The 3,690-nt window shown below is 35.3% G+C and overlaps 1 protein-coding gene across 1 annotated transcript; it reads right to left on the bottom strand.

The window, feature by feature from the left end:
• Window positions 1–667: 667 nt before the first annotated feature.
• Window positions 668–1,279, bottom strand: LOC130957419 (uncharacterized). Its single transcript, XM_057884275.1, has one exon. The coding sequence runs from the start codon at window positions 1,277–1,279 to the stop codon at window positions 668–670; it is 612 nt and encodes a 203-aa protein (XP_057740258.1).
• Window positions 1,280–3,690: the final 2,411 nt, after the last annotated feature.

Raw genomic sequence — 3,690 nt, 5'->3', positions numbered from 1 at the left:
ACAAGAGTTTGCCCTCCTCATCTGCAATAGCACATTCATTCTTATCAAACACAATCTTCATGCCCTTCTCAACTAACTGTCCCACACTCAGAAGATTCTGATCTATCTTGGGAACATAGTAGACATCAGACATCAGCTTCACTTCTCCAGGGCCTTCAAGTAACACATTGCCTCTTCCTTCAACCTCTAGATGATCACCATTTCCAATTCTCACTCTAGTATTGACTGATCTGTCAATATTAGTGAAAATTGCTTCATTTCCTGACATGTGATTGGAACAGCCACTGTCCACCAGCCATCCATCACGTGAGACTTGAGACACAAAGCCTGAAGCAGCAAACAATTGCTCCACTTCACCTGCAGCTGCTTGAGCCTCTCCTTGTTGAGAGCTCTTTTTTTTGCAGATTCTCTCTATGTGCCCCATCTTCCCACACTTCCTGCAGACTACATTTGGTCTTCTCCAACACCTAAAGAAAGGATGACCTTTCTTTCCACAGTGTTTGCAGGCTTCATCACTCCCTTTCCTCACTTGTGCATCACTGGAACTAAAACTGGTCTGTTGAGCACCAAACTGCTTGCCTTGCTTCTTCTTCTCCCCACTTCCATGCTTCACCCTAGCCTGCATTGCACCTTTAACTGGCTCATCTCCTCTCCTCAGTACCCTCCTTTATTCTTGTGCTTGAAGAGCACTAACTGCTTCAGCAAATGGCATCTCTGAGATTTCTCTTGTGTTCTCAAGAGATGCTATAGTAGCTTCAAATCTTTCAGGTACAGAACACAGGAGCTTCTCGACAAGTCTTTCCTCTCCAAGATCAGTACCCAACAGTGCCAATTTATTGGTTAAGTCTAGGAGTTTATCAGCAAATTCTTGAACTGATTCATTTTCCTTCATCTGCACTCTTTCTAGCTCCCTTTTAAGGTTCATTGCTTTCATTCCTTTAATCTTCTTATTGCCCTCATATTCTTTCTTCAAAAAATCGCAAATATCTTTTGCAGATTCTAGACTCATAATCCTATTAAAAATAATACGAGTAACAACAGCATAGAGACTAGATCTTGCTTTGGCTTTTCTAGTCACACGTTCTTTGTAGAGCTTTTGTTGATTTGCAGTTGGATTGGCAACCAATGGAGGCACCACGTAGTCATCCTCCACTGCCTCCCACAGATCAGCTCCTTCAAGGAATGCTTTCATCCTCACTTGCCAGACATGATAATTGCTCCCATCAAGGATTGGAGGAGCAATGCCTGCTAGCCCAATAGTTGTTGATGAAGCTTCCATCACCACAGCCCTTAAGATACTTAAGTCTCTTGATACCAATTTGTTGTTGTTTCACTCAATCCTCACACACTCTCACTCACTGTCCTGCAATGAATTTGCAGAACTCACACTCGAAATGTTGTATGTTCAGAGAAAAAGAGAGAGAGAGTTGAACACTAGAGAACTGAAGAAGCAAAACTCACACCTTTTGACACTATTTAATAAACTGTTAAATACAATAACAGAAAGAAAAAAAAACTAACCACTCACTCCACTACCTTAAGAATAGGACTCCACTTCCTTAAAAATAGAAACTAGCTGAACAAAAAAATTAACTTGCCTCTGAGGCCACTAATGACTTTGACCCTATTAACTGAATCATACACATAAGCATAAAACAGAAATAAATAAATATCAGGTCCTAATACATTATCTAACAATCTGCAGAAATTGGTAACAATACAAGCCTATGGAGCCAAGATTAGTTATTACTCAATTTACTGTCAATAATAAAAGAAAATCTAATATTTTTACTTATGAATGCTTAGAATGCTGATAAAATTATTTATAAAAAAATAAAATTAATATTATATCTATGAAAGATTTGATAAATAATTTTTTTAAATAATTAATTTTACTAAGTAACTAACTAATTAATATATAGATTGCAAAAAAAATCCAACAAAAAAAATCACAATTATAAATCAAGAGTAATTCTAATTTTACTTAGCCTTAGTTTGGTAAAACTTTTCGAAGAGGTACTTGTGCTTCTTAAAAGCACAAGCTCCTTATTTTGTGTATAGTAAATCAAAAATATTATGTATTTGTACTTGTAGATTTTAAAAAATTGAGATACTTTTAAAAGCAACTAAAGTAGAATTTTTTAAAGTTGGCTTATGTTTTTCAAAATTTAAAAGTCTAATATAACCTCATATATTAACTCATTTTCAAATTTAACGCTTAAATTTATGTCTTTTATAGCATTTTTAAATTTTAAAAGTTATTTTACCAAATGTAATTGTTGCTACTTGTGTTTATTAAAAGTGATTTTTAATTTAATTTACCAAACATAAATGTTATACTTTTTAAAAAGTAAAAATTTTACCAAATTAAGCCTTAACCGCATCATTTAGTATCACCTCCAACTACCTCAGCTACTGTATCACGCCATAATCGTGCCACTGCATCGCGCGCACCCATCACCATCCATCGCTTAGCCGTCGTCCGCCGCTAGCAGATTTTTTTTTAGAATATGCAATAAAAAATAAAAGAAAATTAAAGAAAAAAATTTGAAAACTAGGGAAAAGAAACATATAAAACTATTAAAAAGAATCATCCAAAACCTAAAAAAGAAGAACCTTCAAAGAAGAAACATCCAAAACATAAAAAAAAGAAACATTTAGAACCTATAAAAAAAGACATATCCGAAACTCTGAAAAAAAAACATCCAAAACTATTAAAAAATATCTAAAAGAACTGAACGATTAAACGGCATTGCCGCCAGAGGAGTTAAAGGGGATGGAGCGGTGTCACGGTGAAAGGAGTTGGACTCAGAGGGAATGGCAAGAAGAGTTGAAGGAGGAGGGAGCAGTATCGCGGCAAGAGAAGTTCGACGGGGAAATCGCGACATGAGGAGTTGGAATGGGAGGGCGTGTATAAAAATAAAGTTAGTTTCCTATACTTTCTCTTTAACAAAAGTATCCACATTCTAAAATTTCGTTGACTTCTTTAAAAATCATTAAAAACTTTTAAACTACCTTTTATCTCTTCCATCGTCTTCAAATTCGAAAACTACCTCCACTCTTTTGCACCTATTATCATCATCATCATTGTCAACACCTCTCTACCACCATCATCACCATGATAGTGATCATGTCAGTGGCGATACCAATACCATCTGAACCATCTTTGGTTAAAATAATATACAAAATATTAAATTTATTAAGAGTCTTCATATTTCACCCTAAAAAACTCAAATCAATGATTAAAAATAAAAAAAAATTAAAAATAATAGTAACCAAAGTGAAAAAAAATCAAGAGCCAATTTAAATTTGACTCTAAAAATATCAAACCAATTATTAAAAATGAAAGAAAAAATGGAGAACATTAAAGTGTAGTTGAATTTGAGATTACCTCACTTATTTGATGAGATAATGAACGAAGCACTATTGAAGGTGAGACTAAATGTGTCTTTATAAGTATTCTAGAAGAGTCAAAGAAGATCGTAGGCGAACTTTTTTGACATGTCGTAAACATAAATCTTAAGTAGAATCCTAACCAGGTAGTAGGAATCCGTAAATGTGATTCGCTTTGGAGAGAAAAACGACGTCGTTGAGGGTGGTCACGCAATGGAAACAGATTTGTTGGCGAGGAAGTGCTCAAGGGAGGCGACGAAAGAGGTTTCGGCGATCGTGGCGGTGTTGGGGGAATGG

The sequence above is a fragment of the Arachis stenosperma genome, chromosome 10 (genome assembly GCF_014773155.1).
Source record: "Arachis stenosperma cultivar V10309 chromosome 10, arast.V10309.gnm1.PFL2, whole genome shotgun sequence".
Classification (NCBI taxonomy): Eukaryota; Viridiplantae; Streptophyta; class Magnoliopsida; order Fabales; family Fabaceae; genus Arachis; species Arachis stenosperma.
This window is presented reverse-complemented; position numbering and strand designations above follow the sequence as displayed.

Bases quoted from the DNA above. Each gene is read 5' to 3' on its own strand.
- LOC130957419 (XM_057884275.1), bottom strand. From the start codon at position 1,279: ATGGAAGCTTCATCAACAACTATTGGGCTAGCAGGCATTGCTCCTCCA.